General features: G+C 33.8%; 1 protein-coding gene across 5 annotated transcripts in view; it reads right to left on the minus strand.

The window, feature by feature from the left end:
* BABAM2 (BRISC and BRCA1 A complex member 2) overlaps positions 1 to 24,823 on the minus strand; it is a 181,965-nt gene that overhangs the window by 151,097 nt on the left and 6,045 nt on the right. For all 5 annotated transcript variants that reach the window (XM_075863464.1, XM_075863461.1, XM_075863462.1 and 2 more), the window contains exon 4: positions 20,641 to 20,735. In XM_075863464.1, coding sequence (XP_075719579.1) covers positions 20,641 to 20,735 — 95 coding nt within the window. The remainder of the gene's footprint in view (positions 1 to 20,640; positions 20,736 to 24,823) is intronic.

Consider the following 24,823-nt stretch of genomic DNA (forward strand, 5'->3'; position numbering starts at 1 on the left):
TAGGAGCAGTATTATAGTAGTTATATTCTTGTATATAGAGTGCAGTATTCTAGTAGTTATATTCTTGTATATAGGGGCAGTATTATAGTAGTTATATTCTTGTATATAGGGAAGTATTATAGTAGTTATATTCTTGTATATAGGGGGCAGTATTATAGTAGTAATATTCTTGTATATAGGGGGCAGTATTATAGTAGTTATATTCTTGTATATAGGAGCAGTATTATAGTAGTTATATTCTTGTATATAGGGGCAGTATTATAGTCGTTATATTCTTGTATATAGGGCAGTATTATAGTAGTTATATTCTTGTATATAGGGGGCAGTATTATAGTAGTAATATTCTTGTATATAGGGGGCAGTATTATAGTAGTTATATTCTTGTATATATGGGCATTATTATAGTAGTTATATTCTTGTATATAGGAGCAGTATTATAGTAGTTATATTCTTGTATATAGAGGGCAGTATTATAGTAGTTATATTCTTGTATATAGGGGGCAGTATTATAGTAGTTATATTCTTGTATATAGGGGGCAGTATTATAGTAGTTATATTCTTGTATATAGAGGCAGTATTATAGTAGTTATATTCTTGTATATAGGAGCAGTATTATAGTAGTTATATTCTTGTATATACGGGGCAGTATTATATTAGTTAAATTCTTGTATATAGGGGCAGTATTATAGGAGTTATATTCTTGTACCTAGGGGGCAGTATTATAGTAGTTATATTCTTGTATATAGGGGGCAGTATTATAGTAGTTATATTGTGTATATAGGGGGCAGTATTATAGTAGTGATATTCTTGTATATAGGGGGCAGTATTATAGTAGTTATATTCTTGTATATAGGGGCAGTATTATAGTAGTTATATTCTTGTACATAGGAGGCAGTATTATAGTAGTTATATTCTTGTATATAGGGGCAGTATTATAGTAGTTATATTCTTGTATATAGGAGCAGTATTATAGTCTTGTATATAGGGGGCAGTATTATAAAAGTTATATTCTTGTATATAGGGGCAGTATTATAGTAGTTATATTCTTGTATATAGGGGTAGTATTATAGTAATTATATTCTTGTATATAGAGGGAAGTATTATAGTCGTTATATTCTTGTATATAGGGGCAGTATTATAGTAGTTATATTCTTGTATATAGGGGCAGTATTATAGTAGTTATATTCTTGTATATAGGAGCAGTATTATAGTAGTTATATTCTTGTATATAGGGGCAGTATTATAGTCGTTATATTCTTGTATATAGGAGCAGTATTATAGTAGTTATATTCTTGTATATAGGGGCAGTATTATAGTAGTTATATTCTTGTATATAGGAGCAGTATTATAGTAGTTATATTCTTGTATATAGGGGGCAGTATTATAGTCGTTATATTCTTGTATATAGGAGCAGTATTATAGTAGTTATATTCTTGTATATAGGGGCAGTATTATAGTAGTTATATTCTTGTATATAGGGGCAGTATTATAGTAGTTATATTCTTGTATATAGGAGCAGTATTATAGTAGTTATATTCTTGTATATAGGGGCAGTATTATAGTAGTTATATTCTTGTATATAGAGGCAGTATATAGTAGTTATATTCTTGTATATAGAGGCAGTATATAGTAGTTATATTCTTGTATATAGGAGCAGTATTATAGTAGTTATATTCTTGTATATAGGGGCAGTATTATAGTAGTTATATTCTTGTATATAGGGGGTAGTATTATAGTAGTTATATTCTTGTATATAGGGGCAGTATTATAGTCGTTATATTCTTGTATATAGGGGCAGTATTATAGTAGTTATATTCTTGTATATAGGGGGCAGTATTATAGTAGTTATATTTTGTAAATAGGGGCAGTATTATAGTAGTTATGTTCTTGTATATAGTGGGCAGTATTATAGTAGTTATATTCTTGTATATAGGGGCAGTATTATAGTAGTTATATTCTTGTATATAGGAGCAGTATTATAGTAGTTATATTCTTGTATATAGGGGCAGTATTATAGTAGTTATATTCTTTTATATAGGAGGCAGTATTATAGTAGTTATGTTCTTGTATATAGTGGGCAGTATTATAGTAGTGATATTCTTGTATATAGGGGGCAGTATTATAGTAGTTATATTCTTGTATATAGGGGCAGTATTATAGTAGTTATATTCTTGTACATAGGAGGCAGTATTATAGTAGTTATATTCTTGTATATAGGGGCAGTATTATAGTAGTTATATTCTTGTATATAGGAGCAGTATTATAGTCTTGTATATAGGGGGCAGTATTATAAAAGTTATATTCTTGTGTATAGGGGCAGTATTATAGTAGTTATATTCTTGTATATAGGGGTAGTATTATAGTAATTATATTCTTGTATATAGAGGGCAGTATTATAGTAGTTATATTCTTGTATAAAGGGGGCAGTATTATAGTAGTTATATTCTTGTATATAGGGGCAGTATTATAGTAGTTATATTCTTGTATATAGGGGCAGTATTAAAGTAGTTATATTCTTGTATATAGGAGCAGTATTATAGTAGTTATATTCTTGTATATAGGGGCAGTATTATAGTCGTTATATTCTTGTATATAGGGGCAGTATTATAGTAGTTATATTCTTGTATATAGGGGGCAGTATTAGAGTCGTTATATTCTTGTATATAGGGGCAGTATTATAGTAGTTATATTCTTGTATATAGGGGCAGTATTATAGTAGTTATATTCTTGTATATAGGAGCAGTATTATAGTAGTTATATTCTTGTATATAGGGGCAGTATTATAGTAGTTATATTCTTGTATATAGGGGGTAGTATTATAGTAGTTATATTCTTGTATATAGGGGCAGTATTATAGTAGTTATATTCTTGTATATAGAGGGCAGTATTATAGTAGTTATATTCTTGTATATAGAGGGCAGTATTATAGTAGTTATATTCTTGTATATAGGGGCAGTATTATAGTAGTTATATTCTTGTATATAGGGCAGTATTATAGTAGTTATATTCTTGTATATAGGGGGCAGTATTATAGTAGTAATATTCTTGTATATAGGGGGCAGTATTATAGTAGTTATATTCTTGTATATAGAGGCAGTATTATAGTAGTTATATTCTTGTATATAGGGGCAGTATTATAGTAGTTATATTCTTGTATATAGGGGCAGTATTATAGTAGTTATATTCTTGTATATAGGGGGCAGTATTATAGTAGTTATATTCTTGTATATAGGGGCAGTATTATAGTAGTTATATTCTTGTATATAGAGGCAGTATTATAGTAGTTATATTCTTGTATATAGGGGCAGTATTATAGTAGTTATATTCTTGTATATAGAGGCAGTATTATAGTAGTTATATTCTTGTATATAGGGGCAGTATTATAGTAGTTATATTCTTGTATATAGGGGCAGTATTATAGTAGTTATATTCTTGTATATAGGAGCAGTATTATAGTAGTTATATTCTTGTATATAGGGGGCAGTATTATAGTAGTTATATTCTTGTATATAGGGGCAGTATTATAGTAGTTATATTCTTGTATATAGGAGCAGTATTATAGTAGATATATTCTTGTATATAGGGGCAGTATTATAGTAGTTATATTTTTGTATATAGAGGGCAGTATTATAGTAGTTATATTCTTGTATATAGGGGCAGTATTATAGTAGTTATATTCTTGTATATAGGGCAGTATTATAGTAGTTATATTCTTGTATATAGGGGGCAGTATTATAGTAGTAATATTCTTGTATATAGGGGGCAGTATTATAGTAGTTATATTCTTGTATATAGAGGCAGTATTATAGTAGTTATATTCTTGTATATAGGGGCAGTATTATAGTAGTTATATTCTTGTATATAGGGGCAGTATTATAGTAGTTATATTCTTGTATATAGGGGGCAGTATTATAGTAGTTATATTCTTGTATATAGGGGCAGTATTATAGTAGTTATATTCTTGTATATAGAGGCAGTATTATAGTAGTTATATTCTTGTATATAGGGGCAGTATTATAGTAGTTATATTCTTGTATATAGAGGCAGTATTATAGTAGTTATATTCTTGTATATAGGGGCAGTATTATAGTAGTTATATTCTTGTATATAGGGGCAGTATTATAGTAGTTATATTCTTGTATATAGGAGCAGTATTATAGTAGTTATATTCTTGTATATAGGGGCAGTATTATAGTAGTTATATTCTTGTATATAGAGGCAGTATATAGTAGTTATATTCTTGTATATAGAGGCAGTATATAGTAGTTATATTCTTGTATATAGGAGCAGTATTATAGTAGTTATATTCTTGTATATAGGGGCAGTATTATAGTAGTTATATTCTTGTATATAGGGGGTAGTATTATAGTAGTTATATTCTTGTATATAGGGGCAGTATTATAGTAGTTATATTCTTGTATATAGGAGCAGTATTATAGTAGATATATTCTTGTATATAGGGGCAGTATTATAGTAGTTATATTCTTGTATATAGGAGCAGTATTATAGTAGTTATATTATTGTATATAGGAGCAGTATTATAGTAGTTATATTCTTGTATATAGGGGCAGTATTATAGTAGTTATATTCTTGTATATAGGGGGCAGTATTATAGTAGTTATATTCTTGTATATAGGGGCAGTATTATAGTAGTTATATTCTTGTATATAGGAGCAGTATTATAGTAGATATATTCTTGTATATAGGGGCAGTATTATAGTAGTTATATTCTTGTATATAGGAGCAGTATTATAGTAGTTATATTATTGTATATAGGAGCAGTATTATAGTAGTTATATTCTTGTATATAGGGGCAGTATTATAGTAGTTATATTTTTGTAGATAGGGGCAGTATTATAGTAGTTATATTCTTGTATATATAGGCAGTATTATAGTAGTTATATTCTTGTATATAGGAGCTGTATTATAGTAGTTATATTCTTGTATATAGGGGCAGTATTATAGCAGTTATATTCTTGTATATAGGCGGCAGTATTATAGTAGTTATATTCTTGTATATAGGGAGCAGTATTATAGTAGTTATATTCTTGTATATAGGAGGCAGTATTATAGTAGTTATATTCTTGTATATAGGGGGCAGTATTCTAGTAGTTATATTCTTATTTATAGGAGCAGTATTATAGTAGATATATTCTTGTATATAGGAGCAGTATTATAGTAGTTATATTCTTGTATATATGGGCATTATTATAGTAGTTATATTCTTGTATATAGGAGCAGTATTATAGTAGTTATATTCTTGTATATAGGGGGGCAGTATTATAGTAGTTATATTCTTGTATATATGGGCATTATTATAGTAGTTATATTCTTGTATATAGGAGCAGTATTATAGTAGTTATATTCTTGTATATAGGGGCAGTATTATAGTAGTTATATTCTTGTATATAGGGCAGTATTATAGTAGTTATATTCTTGTATATAGGGGGCAGTATTATAGTAGTTATATTCTTGTATATAGGGGGAAGTATTATAGTAGTTATATTCTTGTATATAGAGGCAGTATTATAGTAGTTATATTCTTGTATATAGGGGCAGTATTATAGTAGTTATATTCTTGTATATAGGGGCAGTATTATAGTAGTTATATTCTTGTATATAGGGGCAGTATTATAGTAGTTATATTCTTGTATATAGGAGAGGTATTATAGTAGTTATATTCTTGTATATAGGGGGCAGTATTATAGTAGTTATATTCTTGTATATAGGGGCAGTATTATAGTAGTTATATTCTTGTATATAGGAGCAGTATTATAGTAGTTATATTCTTGTAGATAGGGGCAGTATTATAGTAGTTATATTCTTGTATATAGAGGCAGTATTATAGTAGTTATATTCTTGTATATAGGAGCAGTATTATAGTAGTTATATACTTGTATATACGGGGCAGTATTATATTAGTTATATTCTTGTATATAGGGGCAGTATTATAGGAGTTATATTCTTGTACCTAGGGGGCAGTATTATAGTAGTTATATTCTTGTATATAGGGGGCAGTATTATAGTAGTTATATTGTGTATATAGGGGGCAGTATTATAGTAGTGATATTCTTGTATATAGGGGGCAGTATTATAGTAGTTATATTCTTGTATATAGGGGCAGTATTATAGTAGTTATATTCTTGTACATAGGAGGCAGTATTATAGTAGTTATATTCTTGTATATAGGGGCAGTATTATAGTTATATTCTTGTATATAGGAGCAGTAGTATAGTCTTGTATATAGGGGGCAGTATTATAAAAGTTATATTCTTGTATATAGGAGCAGTATTATAGTAGTTATATTCTTGTATATAGGGGCAGTATTATAGTAGTTATATTCTTGTATATAGGGGCAGTATTATAGTAGCTATATTCTTGTATATAGGAGCAGTATTATAGTAGTTATATTCTTGTATATAGGGGCAGTATTATAGTAGTTATATTCTTGTATATAGGGGGTAGTATTATAGTAGTTATATTCTTGTATATAGGGGCAGTATTATAGTAGTTATATTCTTGTATATAGAGGGCAGTATTATAGTAGTTATATTCTTGTATATAGGGGCAGTATTATAGTAGTTATATTCTTGTATATAGGGCAGTATTATAGTAGTTATATTCTTGTATATAGGGGGCAGTATTATAGTAGTAATATTCTTGTATATAGGGGGCAGTATTATAGTAGTTATATTCTTGTATATAGAGGCAGTATTATAGTAGTTATATTCTTGTATATAGGGGCAGTATTATAGTAGTTATATTCTTGTATATAAGAGCAGTATTATAGTAGTTATATTCTTGTATATAGGGGCAGTATTATAGTAGTTATATTCTTGTATATAGGGGCAGTATTATAGTAGCTATATTCTTGTATATAGAGGCAGTATTATAGTAGTTATATTCTTGTATATAGGGGCAGTATTATAGTAGTTATATTCTTGTATATAGAGGCAGTATTATAGTAGTTATATTCTTGTATATAGGGGCAGTATTATAGTAGTTATATTCTTGTATATAGGGGCAGTATTATAGTAGTTATATTCTTGTATATAGGAGCAGTATTATAGTAGTTATATTCTTGTATATAGGGGGCAGTATTATAGTAGTTATATTCTTGTATATAGGAGCAGTATTATAGTAGATATATTCTTGTATATAGGGGGCAGAATTATAGTAGTTATATTCTTGTATATAGGGGCAGTATTATAGTAGTTATATTCTTGTATATAGAGGCAGTATTATAGTAGTTATATTCTTGTATATAGGGGCAGTATTATAGTAGTTATATTCTTGTATATACGGGCAGTATTATAGTCGTTATATTCTTGTATATAGGGGCAGTATTATAGTAGTTATATTCTTGTATATAGGGGGCAGTATTATAGTAGTTATATTTTGTAAATCGGGGCAGTATTATAGTAGTTATATTCTTGTATATAGGGGGCAGTATTATAGTAGTTATATTCTTGTATATAGGGGGCAGTATTATAGTAGTTATATTCTTGTATATAGGAGGCAGTATTATAGTAGTGATATTCTTGTATATAGGGGCAGTATTATAGTAGTTATATTCTTGTATATAGGGGACAGTATTATAGTAGTTATATTCTTGTATATAGGAGAGGTATTATAGTAGTTATATTCTTGTATATAGGGGGCAGTATTATACTGTAGTAGTTATATTCTTGTATATAGGGGCAGTATTATAGTAGTTATATTCTTGTATATAGGAGCAGTATTATAGTAGTTATATTCTTGTATATAGGGGCAGTATTATAGTAGTTATATTCTTGTAGATAGGGGCAGTATTATAGTAGTTATATTCTTGTATATAGAGGCAGTATTATAGTAGTTATATTCTTGTATATAGGAGCAGTATTATAGTAGTTATATTCTTGTATATAAGGGGCAGTATTATATTAGTTATATTCTTGTACCTAGGGGGCAGTATTATAGTAGTTATATTCTTGTATATAGGGGGCAGTATTATAGTAGTTATATTGTGTATATAGGGGGCAGTATTATAGTAGTGATATTCTTGTATATAGGGGGCAGTATTATAGTAGTTATATTCTTGTATATAGGGGCAGTATTATAGTAGTTATATTCTTGTACATAGGAGGCAGTATTATAGTAGTTATATTCTTGTATATAGGGGCAGTATTATAGTAGTTATATTCTTGTATATAGGAGCAGTATTATAGTCTTGTATATAGGGGGCAGTATTATAGTAGTAATATTCTTGTATATAGGGGGCAGTATTATAGTAGTTATATTCTTGTATATAGAGGCAGTATTATAGTAGTTATATTCTTGTATATAGGGGCAGTATTATAGTAGTTATATTCTTGTATATAGGAGCAGTATTATAGTAGTTATATTCTTGTATATAGGGGGCAGTATTATAGTAGTTATATTCTTGTATATAGGGGCAGTATTATAGTAGTTATATTCTTGTATATAGAGGCAGTATTATAGTAGTTATATTCTTGTATATAGGGGCAGTATTATAGTAGTTATATTCTTGTATATAGGGGCAGTATTATAGTAGTTATATTCTTGTATATAGGAGCAGTATTATAGTCGTTATATTCTTGTATATAGGGGGCAGTATTATAGTAGTTATATTCTTGTATATAGGGGCAGTATTATAGTAGTTATATTCTTCTATATAGGAGCAGTATTATAGTAGATATATTCTTGTATATAGGGGCAGTATTATAGTAGTTATATTCTTGTAGATAGGGGCAGTATTATAGTAGTTATATTCTTGTATATAGAGGCAGTATTATAGTAGTTATATTCTTGTATATAGGGGCAGTATTATAGCAGTTATATTCTTGTATATAGGCGGCAGTATTATAGTAGTTATATTCTTGTATATAGGGAGCAGTATTATAGTAGTTATATTCTTGTATATAGGAGGCAGTATTATAGTAGTTATATTCTTGTATATAGGGGGCAGTATTCTAGTAGTTATATTCTTATTTATAGGAGCAGTATTATAGTAGATATATTCTTGTATATAGGAGCAGTATTATAGTAGTTATATTCTTGTATATAGGAGGGCAGTATTATAGTAGTTATATTCTTGTATATATGGGCATTATTATAGTAGTTATATTCTTGTATATAGGAGCAGTATTATAGTAGTTATATTCTTGTATATAGGGGGGCAGTATTATAGTAGTTATATTCTTGTATATATGGGCATTATTATAGTAGTTATATTCTTGTATATAGGAGCAGTATTATAGTAGTTATATTCTTGTATATAGAGGGCAGTATTATAGTAGTTATATTCTTGTATATAGGGGCAGTATTATAGTAGTTATATTCTTGTATATAGGGGCAGTATTATAGTAGTTATATTCTTGTATATAGGGCAGTATTATAGTAGTTATATTCTTGTATATAGGGGGCAGTATTATAGTAGTTATATTCTTGTATATAGGGGGAAGTATTATAGTAGTTATATTCTTGTATATAGAGGCAGTATTATAGTAGTTATATTCTTGTATATAGGGGCAGTATTATAGTAGTTATATTCTTGTATATAGGGGCAGTATTATAGTAGTTATATTCTTGTATATAGGAGAGGTATTATAGTAGTTATATTCTTGTATATAGGGGGCAGTATTATAGTAGTTATATTCTTGTATATAGGGGCAGTATTATAGTAGTTATATTCTTGTATATAGGAGCAGTATGATAGTAGTTATATTCTTGTATATAGGGGCAGTATTATAGTAGTTATATTCTTGTAGATAGGGGCAGTATTATAGTAGTTATATTCTTGTATATAGAGGCAGTATTATAGTAGTTATATTCTTGTATATAGGAGCAGTATTATAGTAGTTATATTCTTGTATATACGGGGCAGTATTATATTAGTTATATTCTTGTATATAGGGGCAGTATTATAGGAGTTATATTCTTGTACCTAGGGTGCAGTATTATAGTAGTTATATTCTTGTATATAGGGGGCAGTATTATAGTAGTTATATTGTGTATATAGGGGGCAGTATTATAGTAGTGATATTCTTGTATATAGGGGGCAGTATTATAGTAGTTATATTCTTGTATATAGGGGCAGTATTATAGTAGTTATATTCTTGTACATAGGAGGCAGTATTATAGTAGTTATATTCTTGTATATAGGGGCAGTATTATAGTTATATTCTTGTATATAGGAGCAGTAGTATAGTCTTGAATATAGGGGGCAGTATTATAAAAGTTATATTCTTGTATATAGGAGCAGTATTATAGTAGTTATATTCTTGTATATAGGGGCAGTATTATAGTAGTTATATTCTTGTATATAGGGGCAGTATTATAGTAGCTATATTCTTGTATATAGGAGCAGTATTATAGTAGTTATATTCTTGTATATAGGGGCAGTATTATAGTAGTTATATTCTTGTATATAGGGGGTAGTATTATAGTAGTTATATTCTTGTATATAGGGGCAGTATTATAGTAGTTATATTCTTGTATATAGAGGGCAGTATTATAGTAGTTATATTCTTGTATATAGGGGCAGTATTATAGTAGTTATATTCTTGTATATAGGGGCAGTATTATAGTAGATATATTCTTGTATATAGAGGCAGTATATAGTAGTTATATTCTTGTATATAGAGGCAGTATATAGTAGTTATATTCTTGTATATAGGAGCAGTATTATAGTAGTTATATTCTTGTATATAGGGGCAGTATTATAGTAGTTATATTCTTGTATATAGGGGCAGTGTTATAGAAGTTATATTCTTGTATATAGGAGCAGTATTATAGTAGTTATATTCTTGTATATAGGGGCAGTATTATAGTAGTTATATTCTTGTATATAGGGGGTAGTATTATAGTAGTTATATTCTTGAATATAGGGGCAGTATTATAGTCGTTATATTCTTGTATATAGGGGCAGTATTATAGAAGTTATATTCTTGTATATAGGAGCAGTATTATAGTAGTTATATTCTTGTATATAGGGGCAGTATTATAGTAGTTATATTCTTGTATATAGGGGCAGTATTATAGTCGTTATATTCTTGTATATAGGGGCAGTATTATAGTAGTTATATTCTTGTATATAGGGGGCAGTATTATAGTAGTTATATTTTGTAAATAGGGGCAGTATTATAGTAGTTATATTCTTGTATATAGGGGCAGTATTATAGTAGTTATATTCTTGTATATAGGGGGCAGTATTATAGTAGTTATATTCTTGTATATAGGGGGCAGTATTATAGTAGTTATATTCTTGTATATAGGAGGCAGTATTATAGTAGTGATATTCTTGTATATAGGGGCAGTATTATAGTAGTTATATTCTTGTATATAGGGGACAGTATTATAGTAGTTATATTCTTGTATATAGGAGAGGTATTATAGTAGTTATATTCTTGTATATAGGGGGCAGTATTATACCGTAGTAGTTATATTCTTGTATATAGGGGCAGTATTATAGTAGTTATATTCTTGTATATAGGAGCAGTATTATAGTAGTTATATTCTTGTATATAGGGGCAGTATTATAGTAGTTATATTCTTGTAGATAGGGGGCAGTATTATAGTAGTTATATTCTTGTATATAGGGGGCAGTATTATAGTAGTTATATTGTGTATATAGGGGGCAGTATTATAGTAGTGATATTCTTGTATATAGGGGGCAGTATTATAGTAGTGATATTCTTGTATATAGGGGCAGTATTATAGTAGTTATATTCTTGTACATAGGAGGCAGTATTATAGTAGTTATATTCTTGTATACAGGGGCAGTATTATAGTAGTTATATTCTTGTATATAGGAGCAGTATTATAGTCTTGTATATAGGGGGCAGTATTATAAAAGTTATATTCTTGTATATAGGGGCAGTATTATAGTAGTTATATTCTTGTATATAGGGGCAGTATTATAGTAGTTATATTCTTCTATATAGGGGCAGTATTATAGTAGTTATATTCTTGTATATAGGAGCAGTATTATAGTAGTTATATTCTTGTATATAGGGGGCAGTATTATAGTCGTTATATTCTTGTATATAGGAGCAGTATTATAGTAGTTATATTCTTGTATATAGAGGGCAGTATTATAGTAGTTATATTCTTGTATATAGGGGCAGTATTATAGTAGTTATATTCTTGTATATAGGGGGCAGTATTATAGTAGTTATATTCTTGTATATAGGAGGCAGTATTATAGTAGTTATATTCTTGTACATAGGGGGCAGTATTATAGTAGTTATATTCTTGTATATAGGGGGCAGTATTATAGTAGTTATATTCTTGTAAATAGGGGCAGTATTATAGTAGTTATATTCTTGTATATAGGAGCAGTATTATAGTAGTTATATTCTTGTATATAGGGGCAGTATTATAGTAGTTATATTCTTGTATATAGGAGGCAGTATTATAGTAGTTATATTCTTGTACATAGGGGGCAGTATTATAGTAGTTATATTCTTGTATATAGGGGCAGTATTATAGGAGTTATATTCTTGTACCTAGGGGGCAGTATTATAGTAGTTATATTCTTGTATATAGGGGGCAGTATTATAGTAGTTATATTTTGTATATAGGGGCAGTATTATAGTAGTTATATTCTTGTATATAGGGGGCAGTATTATAGTAGTTATATTCTTGTATATAGGGGCAGTATTATAGTAGTTATATTCTTGTATATAGGGGGCAGTATTATAGTAGTTATATTCTTGTATATAGGGGCAGTATTATAGTAGTTATATTCTTGTATATAGGGGTAGTATTATAGTAGTTATATTCTTGTATATAGGGGCAGTATTATAGTCGTTATATTCTTGTATATAGGAGCAGTAATATAGTCGTTATATTCTTGTATATAGGGGCAGTATTATAGTAGTTATATTCTTGTATATAGGGGCAGTATTATAGTAGTTATATTCTTGTATATAGGAGCAGTATTATAGTAGTTATATTCTTGTATATAGGGGGCAGTATTATAGTCGTTATATTCTTGTATATAGGGGGCAGTATTATAGTCGTTATATTCTTGTATATAGGGGCAGTATTATAGTCGTTATATTCTTGTATATAGGGGGTAGTATTATAGTAGTTATATTCTTGTATATAGGGGCAGTATTATAGTAGTTATATTCTTGTATATAGGGGCAGTATTATAGTAGTTATATTTTTGTATATAGGAGGCAGTATTATAGTAATGTTCTTGTATATAGTGGGAAGTATTATAGTAGTTATATTCTTGTATATAGGGGGCAGTATTATAGTAGTTATATTCTTGTATATAGGGGCAGTATTATAGGAGTTATATTCTTGTACCTAGGGGGCAGTATTATAGTAGTTATATTGTTGTATATAGGGGGCAGTATTATAGTAGTTATATTCTTGTATATAGGAGCAGTATTATAGTCTTGTATATAGGGGGCAGTATTATAGTAGTTATATTCTTGTATATAGGGGCAGTATTATAGTAGTTATATTCTTGTATATAGGGGTAGTATTATAGTAATTATATTCTTGTATATAGAGGGCAGTATTATAGTAGTTATATTCTTGTATATAGGGGGCAGTATTATAGTAGTTATATTCTTGTATATAGGGGCAGTATTATAGTAGTTATATTCTTGTATATAGGGGCAGTATTATAGTAGTTATATTTTGTATATAGGAGGCAGTATTATAGTAGTTATATTCTTGTATATAGAGGGCAGTATTATAGTAGTTATATTCTTGTATACAGGGAGCAGTATTATGGTAGTTATATACTTGTATATAGGGAGCAGTATTATAGTAGTTGTATTCTTGTATAAAGGGGCAGTATTATAGTAGTTATATTCTTGTATATAGGAGGCAGTATTATAGTAGTTATATTCTTGTATATAGGGGCAGTATTATAGTAATTATATTCTTGTATATAGGGGGCACTAGTATAGTAGTTATATTCTTGTATATAGGGGAAGTATTATAGTAGTTATATTCTTGTATATAGGGGCAGTATTATAGTAGTTATATTCTTGTATATAGGGACAGTATTATAGTAGTTATATTCTTGTATATAGGGGGCAGTATTATAGTAGTTATATTCTTGCACACAGAGGGCAGTATTATAGTAGTTATATTCTTGTATATAGGGGCAGTATTATAGTAGTTATAGTCTTGTATATAGTTGCAGTATTATAGTAGTTATATTCTTGCATATAGGAGCAGTATTATAGTAGTTATATTCTTGTATATAGGAGGCAGTATTATAGTAGTTATATTCTTGTATATAGGGGCAGTATTATAGTAATTATATTCTTGTATATAGGGGGCACTAGTATAGTAGTTATATTCTTGTATATAGGGGCAGTATTATAGTAGTTATATTCTTGTATATAGGGGCAGTATTATAGTAGTTATATTCTTGTATATAGGGACAGTATTATAGTAGTTATATTCTTGTATATAGGGGGCAGTATTATAGTAGTTATATTCTTGCACACAGAGGGCAGTATTATAGTAGTTATATTCTTGTATATAGGGGCAGTATTATAGTAGTTATAGTCTTGTATATAGTTGCAGTATTATAGTAGTTATATTCTTGCATATAGGAGCAGTATTATAGTAGTTATATTCTTGTATATAGGGGGCAGTATTATAGTAGATATATTCTTGTATATAGGGGGCAGTATTATAGTAGTTATATTCTTGTATATAGGGCAGTATTATAGTAGTTATATTCTTGTATATAGGGGGCAGTATTATAGTAGATATATTCTTGTATATAGGGGGCAGTATTATAGTAGTTATATTCTTGTATATAGAGGCAGTATTATAGTAGTTATATTCTTGCATATAGGAGCAGTATTATAGTAGTTATATTCTTGTATATAGGGGGCAGTATTATAGTAGATATATTCTTGTATATAGGGGGCAGTATTATAGTAGTTATATTCTTGTATATAGGGCAGTATTATAGTAGTTATATTCTTGTATATAGGGGGCAGTATTATAGTAGATATATTCTTGTATATAGGGCAGTATTATAGTAGTTATATTCTTGTATATAGAGGCAGTATTATAGTAGTTATATTCTTGCATATAGGAGCAGTATTATAGTAGTTATATTCTTGTATATAGGGCAGTATTATAGTAGTTATATTCTTGTATATAGGGGCAGTATTATAGTAGTTATATTCTTGTATATAGAGGCAGTATTATAGTAGATATATTCTTGTATATAGGGGCAGTATTATAGTAGTTATATTCTTGTATATAGGGCAGTATTATAGTAGTTATATTCTTGTATATAGGGGCAGTATTATAGTAGTTATATTCTTGTATATAGGGGGCAGTATTATAGTAGTTATATTCTTGTATATTGTGGCAGTATTATAGTAGATATATTCTTGTATATAGGGGCAGTATTATAGTAGTTATATTCTTGTATATAGGGGGCAGTATTATAGTAGTTATATTCTTGTATATAGGGGGCAGTATTATAGTAGTTATATTCTTGTATATAGGGGGCAGTATTATAGTAGTTATATTCTTGTATATAGGGGCGGTATTATAGTAGTTATATTCTTGTATATAGGGGCAGTATTATAGTAGTTATATTCTTGTATATAGGGGCAGTATTATAGTAGTTATATTCTTGTATATAGGAGCAGTATTATAGTAGTTATATTCTTGTATATAGAGGGCAGTATTATAGTAGTTATATTCTTGTATATAGGAGGCAGTATTATAGTAGTTATATTCTTGTATATAGGAGCAGTATTATAGTAGTTATATTCTTGTATATAGGGGCAGTATTATAGTAGTTATATTCTTGTATATAGGGGCAGTATTATAGTAGTTATATTCTTGTATATAGGGGCAGTATTATAGTAGTTATATTCTTGTATATAGGGGGCAGTATTATAGTAGTTATATTCTTGTATATAGGGGGCAGTATTATAGTAGTTATATTCTTGTATATAGGGGCAGTATTATAGTAGTTATATTCTTGTATATAGGGGGCAGTATTATAGTAGTTATATTCTTGCACACAGAGGGCAGTAGTATAGAAATTTTCTCAGAGCTGAATTTCCCCCACTCCTTAGCAACTTATCCGAAGTGTGTTACTCAGCAGGGGGCGACAATGAGCACAGGAGAAAACCCCTCAAAAGAGAATATGAAATTGTTATTTTATGAAACTTTTTCTATAACGTGTTTATGATGTAACTGAGGAACATTCACTACACACTGATGTTAATATTCATGGTGAATGGGAATACAGGAGATAATGCTGGGTGATTAACCCTTTGTTAGTATAGAAATTTTCTCAGAGCTGAATTTCCCCCACTCCTTAGCAACTTATCCGAAGTGTGTTACTCAGCAGGGGGCGACAATGAGCACAGGAGAAAACCCCTCAAAAGAGAATATGAAATTGTTATTTTATGAAACTTTTTCTATAACGTGTTTATGATGTAACTGAGGAACATTCACTACACACTGATGTTAATATTCATGGTGAATGGGAATACAGGAGATAATGCTGGGTGATTAACCCTTTGTCATGTTAGATGTTCTTGATGATGAAACGTCAGTGATACAATAGTACATGAAGGGAATATGAAAGCTGCTGGTGGTGTAGGGGATGGATGGTGAGGAGACGTGTGAGTGGGTTCACAATCTTTTACATGCACGGGGGTGTATTGCATTGAAAGCCTGGAATGTATTGAAGAATGGCAAACTCTCTTTCCATTCAGTCAGATGATAAAAAGTGCCATTTCCTGCAGTCGGGGATGAGCGCGTCACTGTGACATCTGTCTATTTGTAGTAGTGATGTTTGTGTTCTCAGTAAGTGCGATCACAATTACCCAACGGGTGAGTCACCCAGGAGTGATGTCATCAGCCCATGAGTCATGGGGCCAGAGAATAATTAACCCGTGTGGATGATGAAATCGCGCATAGCCCACATCACTGAGTGCTGATATGTACAGTAAATAAGGAAACGGATTAAAGTGGTTGTGCGGTTTAGAAACCCCATTTCCATGCACCCGATTAGTGTGAATTCTGGTAATAGAGGGGGGGGGGGGGGTCCTCTGTTCAGGATCCTCATTCTCTTGGTGGAGAGCGGTTACATAGAGCGTCTCTCTCTCTCGCGGATCTGTCCGGTCCTGTATTATACAGACATCACATTGATAAGAATGGACACTGTGCAATACTTAATTTCCCCTGTGGTGGCGCTGCAGGAAAGTTCAACAAGTTCAACCCGGTTTCCACATAGATCATCGCTGGGTGTCCCAACATGGGGGACACTAACAAGTAGGGATTGTACAAAGCGGTGAACCTCTTTTACCTGACTTGTCACATCACTTAAAGGGAACACGTCTTTTATTTTACGCATGAAGAAATTACTATTTTTGTACCAATTCTCTCGTTTAGATAATACTTAGTGCAGTTATCTGGTCCTGTGATGTGCGGTTACTCTCCATTAAAAATAACGGCGGCAGTTTCTGCATCTCCTATTAAATCCAATGGTGAGCGACCAGAGACCATGACCTCCTTGTTTTTGGGATCAGCGATCACAACATGTAATATTACATGGCGGCTATTCAAGTGAATGAGCGACCACTTAAAGAGGCTCTGTCACCACATTATAAGTGTCCTGTCTCCTACATAAGGAGATCGGCGCTATAATGTAGGTGACAGCAGTGCTTTTTATTTAAATAAACGATCTATTTTTACCACTTTATTAGCGTTTTTAGATTTATGCTAATGAGTTGCTTAATGCCCAAGTGGGGGTATTTTTTACTTTAGACCAAGTGGGCGTTGTGGAGAGAAGTGTATGACGCTGACCAATCCGTGACCAATCAGCCTCATGCACTCCTCTCCATTCATTTACTCAGCGCATAGGGATCCTGCTAGATCCTTATGTGCTGTCTTATACTAACACATTAACAATACTGAAGTATTTAGACAGTGAATAGACATTCCACGGGATGTCTATTCACAATCTCTGCACTTTGTTACTGTGGTAGTTACAGCAGAGGAAGCGTAATCTCGTTGTAACCTGTCATTTACCGCGTAATCTCGCGAGATTACGCTTCCTCTGCTGTAACTACCACAGACAGAGTAACGAAGTGCAGAGATTGTGAATAGACATCCCGTGGAATGTCTATTCACTGTCTAACACTTCAGTATTGTTAATATGTCAGTATAAGACAGCACATAAGGATCTAGCAGGATCCCTATGCGCTGAGTAAATGAATGGGGAAGAGTGCATGACTCTGATTGGTCACTGATTGGTCACTGATTGGTCAGCGTCATACACTTCTCTCCACAACGCCCACTTGGTCTAAAGTAAAAAATACCCCCACTTGGGCATTAAGCAACTCATTAGCATAAATCTAAAAACGCTAATAAAGTGGTAAAAATAGATCGTTTTTTTAAATAAAAAGCATCACTGTCACCTACATTACAGCGCCGATCTCCTTATGTAGGACATAGGGCACTTATAATGTGGTGACAGAGAGTCTTTAATACATGCATGGGCTGGGTCCTCCACAACGGGAGGCAATTTTCATTGGCTTTTTATTTTGGCTAGTGGAAGGTTTTCCTGAGTACCCTATAAAGTCCATATGCTCAGGTCATATGGAAAGGGGTTGTCTTATGGTGACAACAACCCATTAAATAACATCCACAGTAGGGTTTTCAGAGGGTCTTCGTTCCTTCCTCCGATTTTCTTTTTTATATAATTAGAGACGTGACTACACAAGATCTAACAAGTCTCCACCAAGAACAGAGGATGATGAAGGTCCCAGGAGTCAGACCACCACCGATCACATTTTTATGGCCTGTCAAACTTCCATTAAAGGCGTATTTACAAACCACAGGATTGGTCATAAATATCTGATAGATGTGGTCCATTCACTGATACCTGCACCTATCTCCAGAATGGGGGTCACTAGACCACGGTCCCACCTGGTGAGGTGGCTGCCACATATAGGTGGAGAATGAATGAAGAGGTGCCAGCGGGACGGGCAGAGGTGGTCGGTGAGATGAGATAGGTGCACGTATGATGAAGTGGGACCGGCATCTATCAGACATTTATGGCATATCCTATGGATATGCTATAATTGTCAGATTTGAGAATGACCATTTAAAGGGACTTTCCACAATTTGCTTTTGTGGTAATTTTTTTTTGGACACGCCATAAAAACTTATGATTGAAAAACCCCATGTAAGTCATATAGGGTGACCCCCACTCAGGTACCCCTTCTATTAGCCAGACCGAGTGGCTGCCAATAGTGGCTCTCACGGTGTTGGACTTGGCGCAACAGTCGGCCCTTGATTTGAATGATCTTTCGTATAATAGTACATTTCCCCTATAACGTCTAGGCACTGGGTGCTCCGCCTGACAATAGATGATTGTTTAGGGTTTCTATCTGATGGACTCCAACAATCAGGCGAACATTGGGGGGGGCGTTCACACCAGAGCTTAGATGTCATGTGACTATGCGCCTCTGACAATGGATGCCCGTGTCAGGACATAAAATAAGTGGGTGGAGACTGACATAAGACGTGGGAAAACAGGTGTCATGGAGACAAGAGCCGCCATCTGCGACATCGTTGGCCTTTACAAGGATAATTTGGCTGCGGCTGTAATTATTAACTACCTCGAGCGTAGTTCCATCTCGTGTGCGGAGCGCGTGTTACTACATCAGGGTTATCGGCACCAGGAAACACAATTCAGTCTCATTTACCCGTGAATTTACTGACAAGTCCGTGAAGATGAGGAAATGCTGCCAGGTGAGTGAGGGCAGGACAGGCAGGTAGAGTACAGGATACAGGTCAGGTATATATATTAGGTCGTTTTTTGGCGCTGGTTTTGAAACGGAAACCGCGTTGCAAAGGGCGCCAAACAACTTCCGAAATCGCCTCCCATTGATTTCAATGGGAGGCGGAGGTGGGTTTTCCCCACGAGCGTTTCCATTCACTGACAGCAAACAAAAGGTCTTTAAAATGGTGAGGAATTTTTTATATGAATTATGAATTTTTCATAATACAATGATTAAAACTCATAAAGACAATCTTTGTCCATATGCCCTATTAGAGTATATGGACGTCATAGAGGGGGTGTCCCCACTTGGGATAACCCTTTATGAGCCAGAATGGAGAGCTGTTCTGTAAGAGAAGGAGGCACACCGTTCAGGATCGTCATCTCTTGGTCAGGGCGGAGAGCGGTTACATAGAGCGTCTCTCTCTCGCGGACCTCTCCCGTCCTGTATTACACAGACAACACATTGATATGAATGTGCACTGTGTAATACTTAATTTCTCCTGTGGTGGCGCTGCAGGGATATTGAACACTTACTGCCAGGTTTCCCCACAGATCACAGCTGATCGCTGGGGGTCCCAGTAGGGAGACACTTTGTGATCAGCTTATTATCAACTGAGACTTCTAACAAGTAGGGATTGTCCAAAGCGTAGAACCCCTTTAAGCTTATTTAAAGAAGACTGGGAAATGCCCCCCTGTGTCTTACTGCTGTATTCACAATTTTATAAGTCAATTAAGGAGGGGAACTTAATGACACACTCCACTCTGTACATCTCTATATGTGATGCTTCCTGCGGTCATAGAAATGTCTGTGCGCGTTTAAAACTTACCGGGAGAGCGGACGGTTCTGGCAAAAATTCTGCATCTTCCCCAAAGATGAAATCAGGTGGTAATTCCGGGTACTGCGCATTGAAGAGGATATCCCCTATAATAATAACAATAATAATAATATCAATTGATGCGGAGTATCTATACAATGTATACAGTGAACATGCTGCTCTGTTTAAAGGGTAACTAAACGCTCGACAAACTTCGGACATATCATAGTGACATGTCAGAAGTTTTGATTGTTGGGGTCCGAGAACTGAGACCCCCACAAATCGCTAAAACAAAGTGGCAGAAGTGCTTGGGTGAGCGCTCAGCTGCTTGGTTTCTGTTCGGATTTTTCCGGAAATCAATGTATCGAGTGCGGGCTCAATAGAAAGTCTATGAGCCCCTACTGCGATACATACGGAAAAAGCCGAACAGAAACGAGGGGGCCGAGCGCTCACACGAGTATTTCTACCGCTTTGTCTTAGTGATCGGTGGGGGTCTCAGTGCTCGGACCCCGACCAATCAAAACCCCCCCAGTCGACTACGGTATTCATCCGGTCAAAACGACGGAACTCTTGCACAACGGAGACAAACCGAAACCATTGGCACCGGATCCATCATTGAAATCAACGGTGATGGAAACGGAAACCTACGGTTTCAGTTTGTGTCAGTCAGGGCTCCGTTCTGACGGAAAGCTCTGACGGAACGGAGCCCTGACGCAGATGTGAACGAAGCCTAAGATTTTTTTCTAGACTTTTTTTTCTGACTTTGGTCAGGGGGCTACTTTACTTATGCTATACTCTGGATATTTTTTTATTGTTGAAACACTGCAATCTTTATCACGGTCTATTTTCAAGTGTTACACTTTGAGTATATTTACACTGTTGCTATAGGTGGTTTACATTGTGCATGTTTTGTGTTTATGATACAGTTGTTACATTTTTCTATCACTATTTTACACATTACTGGTCTTGATTGAATTATTCCCTGGCTACTATTCTTAATTATTGCATAACTTCATTGTGTTTCAATAAATACAGATTCATTTCTAACCATTATTAGGTGTTGACAATTATCATTTATGCCATCGGTTTCTTTTTGTGTACGGTACAGATGTCATTTTCTTGTGAAGCTCGTCTATAAAACGGCCGGCGCTGAGCTCTGATAATCAGGGCGCAGCAGATGACTTCCTGTGACTGATCAAATGGAGATAGATCTCCTCCTCAGACCAGTAAAGTTTATATCACAAATAATGATCAAACTAGAACGATGTCAGCGGCTGCTACAGAGAAAGAGCCTTAGTGCGCAAGAAAACCACCAAGGAAGCTGCGGCCGCACATGACGGGTCTGACCACCCTGGACCAAGCGTTATAAGGACCAGCCATGGCGTGAGTCATTATCTAGCGTGTCACCATCAAAACATCATGAAACACGCACTAAGAAGCCGAGGATGGCGGAGATACTGAGGAAGCAATGGAGGGTGTCAATGTAACTACAGTCTAGATGTCGTGTACTGAAAGTGACATCACTAAAGAGCAGCAAAACTAAAAATAAGATTATAAAACCTAATAACGGGTTTTCAATTTCATTCCTGTCCATAGATATCAGCTAAGCGGAGCTACTATAATGCAGGGAACAGTTCGTTTTCTTACATGAGATGACTGCACGTCCCAGAATGCAAATCACCAGAGCAGCTTTCTGTGCAGGCACTGAACAAAGCAGGAAATGGTAGATTACAACTGCAGAATAGTGAGTGCAGCTCTGGAGTATAATACAGGATATAACTCAGGATCAGTACAGGATAAGTAATGTAATATATGTACACAGTGACTCCACCAGCAGAATAGTGAGTACAGCTCTGGAGTATAATACAGGATATAACTCAGGATCAGTACAGGATAAGTAATGTAATGTATGTACACAGTGACTCCACCAGCAGAATAGTGAGTGCAGCTCTGGAGTATAATACAGGATATAACTCAGGATCAGTACAGGATAAGTAATGTAATGTATGTACACAGTGACTCCACCAGCAGAATAGTGAGTGCAGCTCTGGAATATAATACAGGATGTAATTCAGGATCAGTACAGAATAAGTAATGTAATGTATGTACACAGTGACACCACCAGCAGAATAATGAGTGCAGCTCTGGAGTATAATACAGGATGTAACTCAGGATCAGTACAGGATAAGTAATGTATGTACACAATGACTCCACCAGCAGAATAGTGAGTGCAGCTCTGGAGTATAATACAGGATGTAACTCAGGATCAGTACAGGATAAGTAATGTAATGTATGTACACAGTGACTCCACCAGCAGAATAGTGAGTGCAGCACTGGAGTATAATACAGGATGTAACTCCGGATCAGTACAGGATAAGTAATGTAATGTATGTACACAGTGACTCCACCAGCAGAATAGTGAGTGCAGCTCTGGAGTATAATACAGGATGTAACTCAGGATCAGTACAGGATAAGTAATGTATGTACACAGTGACTCCACCAGCAGAATAGTGAGGGCAGCTCTGGAGTATAATACAGGATGTAACTCAGGATCAGTACAGGATAAGTAATGTATGTACACAGTGACTCCACCAGCAGAATAGTGAGTGCAGCTCTGGAGTATAATACAGGATGTAACTCAGGATCAGTATAGGATAAGTAATGTAATGTATGTACACAGTGACTCCACCAGCAGAATAGGGAGTGCTGCTCTGGAGTATAATACAGGATATAAACGCAGGATCAGTACAGGATAAGTAATGTAATGTATGTACACAGTGACTCCACCAGCAGAATAGTGTGTGCAGCTCTGGAGTATAATACAGGATATAAACGCAGGATCAGTACAGGATAAGTAATGTAATGTATGTACACAGTGACTCCACCAGCAGAATAGTGAGTGCAGCTCTGGAGAATAATACAGGATGTAACTCAGGATCAGTACAGGAGAAGTAATGTAATGTATGTACAGAGTGACTCCACCAGCAGAATAGTGAGTGCAGCTCTGGAGTATAATACAGGATATAACTCAGGATCAGTACAGGATAAGTAATGTAATGTATGTACACAGTGACTCCACCAGCAGAATAGTGAGTGCAGCTCTGGAGTATAATACAGGATGTAACTCAGGATCAGTACAGGATGAGTAATGTAATGTATGTACACAGTGACTCCACCAGCAGAATAGTGAGTGCAGCTCTGGAGTATAATACAGGATGTAACGCAGGATCAGTACAGGATAAGTAATGTACTTATCTGTATGTAAACTGTAAAATATTGATATAAAATGATTGTACATCATGTTCACTATAATGATGCAGAGTATTTGAAATGAACACGGCTCCATCTGTAGAAGAAGTCAGAAGGAAATCTTTCTAAATTCCTGATGTGGAAGCAGATGTGAAGAGAACAGTGGGAGAAGCAGCCGGTGCAGCGCCTGATTATCTACATACAAAGCTAAATAGAGAAAGTGGCATTTACCAGGAAGCAGCGCTCACCGGGAACGGCAGAAATGTCAGACGCAGCTGGTTAATAGCGCGCCTATTGTGTGCCTGGTTATTACATCTATTCCTGGCGGCACTAAGTTTAGCCTGAGCCATCAGTGCCCGCCAGAACATGACATTAGATCCAGACAACATGACATTCTGTAGTATTGGCATGAATGAGGTCCTGTCACCGGCTACACACGGTTCAGTACAGGCTGGAAATACAATGCAAAACCTCTGCCCTGCCGCCAACTCCCAGTCACCCAGGAAAGGCTCCACGCTGGCGGCAGGTTACATGCTAATTATGCTGGACTGCATGCAAATTACCAAGGCTAATTACCCTGGACAATGGGCTAATCTGCCCTCCCGCTCCACTACAAAGCCGGCTGCCCGTGTGACGTCCTGATGTACGGGGGAGGGGGCAGGAAAACACAGAGCGAGCCTTGACGCAACTACAAAACTGGCTGCACTTTCTATCCCTCCCTGAGCAAGGAAAATGTCTCTTTTATAATCTAAATAGGTCCAAAATTCTGTGCAGATTCGTTTCTCCATATTGATTTATATAGATCAGAGCTTCTATTTTATTGCCCCATAGAGCTCCAAATCCCCTGCAAAGACGTAGGACCGAAAAATAAAATTCTGTCTGCCTGCAGCCACCACTAGGGGGAGATTACTGTATACTGTGTTATTATTAAGGTCAATGTATAGAA

The sequence above is a fragment of the Rhinoderma darwinii genome, chromosome 4 (genome assembly GCF_050947455.1).
Source record: "Rhinoderma darwinii isolate aRhiDar2 chromosome 4, aRhiDar2.hap1, whole genome shotgun sequence".
Classification (NCBI taxonomy): domain Eukaryota; kingdom Metazoa; phylum Chordata; class Amphibia; order Anura; family Rhinodermatidae; genus Rhinoderma; species Rhinoderma darwinii.